Genomic DNA, 1,792 nt, shown 5'->3' with positions numbered 1-1,792 from the left:
TGAAGGGGCTGTGGCCAGCCTGCAAACAGCCATCAGCCCCTCACCCAGGCTGGCCAGGCACCCCAGCAGGGACCCATCACCCTGAAGGGGGTGTGGCCAGTCTGAAAATGGCCCTCAGCCCCTCATCCAGGCTGGCCAGGCACCCCAGCGGGACCCCCAGCCTGATCCGGGACACGCTTCAGGGCAAACCAGACAACCCCCACCCATGCACCTGGCATATAATAAAAGGGTAATATGCAAATTGACCCTAACAGCAGAACGACTGGGAATGACTGGTCACTATGACACACACTGACCACCAGGGCAGACACTCAATGCAGGAGCTGCCCCCTGGTGGTCAGTGTGCTCCCACAGGGGGAGCTCTGCTCAGCCACAAGCCAGGCTGATGGCTGCCAGCACAGCAGTGATGGCGGGAGCCTCTCCCGCCTCCTCAGCAGTGCTAAGGATGTCCGACTGCAGCTTAGGCCTGGTCCCCGCTGGCAAGTGGACATCCCCTGAGGGCTCCTGGACTCCCAGAGGGATGTCTGACTGCCAGCTTAGGCCCGATCCCCCGGGGAGAGGGCCTAAGCCAGCAGGTGGACATCCCCCAAGGGGTCCCAGACTGCAAGAGGGCACAGGCCCAGCTGAGGGACACCCCCCCCAGTGCACAAATTTTTGTGCACCGGGCCTCTAGTAATAATAATAATAATAATAACAACAACAATAGATGGTTATAAAATGCTGATCAGATGCTGTGTTAAGTGCTTTACTTGTATTAACTCATGTAATCCTTACAACAACCCTAGTGAGTTGGGAATATTATAATCAGATTAGGAAACTAAAGCACAGAGAGGTTAAGCAACTTGCCCTAAGTCACACAGAAGAGCCGGGGTTTGAACCCAGAAAGCTAGCTCCAGAGGCTGTATTACCCAGCCTCTGAACTTCTGCCTTCTCTCTACAGAAAAAAAAAGTGGGAAAGAGACCTTTCAACTTCGGATGGAAACAAGGTCAGGGCACCAGGGTCTTGGATTGGGGGGGAGAAGGCCTCACTTCCTGGTATCCAGACTCCTTAGCAGCTCTCCCTGTGTGCTGAGTGGAGGGTGGAACCAACTAAGCCTGCCTCTCCGTGCCTGCCCCCTCATCTTACCTCCCATCCTGCCCTCCCCTGCCCATTCCCCATTCTGCCTCCTACCCTGCCCTCCATGCTTGTCTGCCATTCAGCTCCCATCCTGCTATGTCCTGGGATGGGGTGGGGGCGGGCCTACAATAATGAACAACCCCCACATTCCCAGAGCTGTCTCCAAGCCCCACAGCTCTTCCTCATCCTTATCCTTCATCGTCTCTAGACATTCCAGCCCCCAATCCAGTCCTGCTCGGTCTCCCAAATGCCCTCTCTCAGGTCTGCCCCAGAGAAAAATATTTATTGAGTGCCTACTGAGTATCAGGCTCTATTCTAGGATCTAGGTGCACAGATGTGAGCAAGGCAGTCCCTCCCTGCCTAGTGGAGCTCACAGCTTATCAGGGGAGACAGACAATCTATACTAATAGAAGAGTAATATGCTAATTAGATCAGGAGACCTTCCAGAGACCTTCTGGACGTCCTTCCGGACAAAGCCATGGTGGCGGGGCTGAGGCAGAGGCAGTTAGGGGCGATCAGACCAGGATAGGAGGGCAGTTGGGGGCGAGCAGGCCAGCAGGGGGGGGGCAGTTGGGGGCAATCAGGCACAGAGAGGTTAAGCAACTTGCCCTAAGTCACACAGAAGAGCCAGGGTTTGAACCCAGAAAGCTAGCTTCAGATGCTGTATTACCCAGT

General features: G+C 55.2%; 1 protein-coding gene and 1 long non-coding RNA gene across 4 annotated transcripts in view; one reads left to right on the top strand and one right to left on the bottom strand.

Annotated features, from left to right (window-relative positions):
* LOC102249274 (complement C3) overlaps positions 1 to 1,792 on the top strand; it is a 28,957-nt gene that overhangs the window by 22,666 nt on the left and 4,499 nt on the right. For 2 of the 3 annotated variants that reach the window (XM_005859189.2, XM_005859190.2), the window contains one exon: positions 941 to 986. The exons of the other annotated variant lie outside the window; for it this stretch is intronic. In XM_005859189.2, the coding sequence (XP_005859251.1) occupies positions 941 to 986 (46 nt within the window). The remainder of the gene's footprint in view (positions 1 to 940; positions 987 to 1,792) is intronic. 3 annotated transcript variants of the gene reach the window in all.
* Positions 1 to 1,792, bottom strand: part of LOC106724897 — a 21,692-nt gene that overhangs the window by 17,291 nt on the left and 2,609 nt on the right. The gene's annotated exons all lie outside the window — the stretch shown is intronic.

Source organism: Myotis brandtii, unplaced genomic scaffold, assembly GCF_000412655.1.
Source record: "Myotis brandtii unplaced genomic scaffold, ASM41265v1 scaffold1234, whole genome shotgun sequence".
In the NCBI taxonomy this organism is placed as follows: domain Eukaryota; kingdom Metazoa; phylum Chordata; class Mammalia; order Chiroptera; family Vespertilionidae; genus Myotis; species Myotis brandtii.
This window is presented reverse-complemented; position numbering and strand designations above follow the sequence as displayed.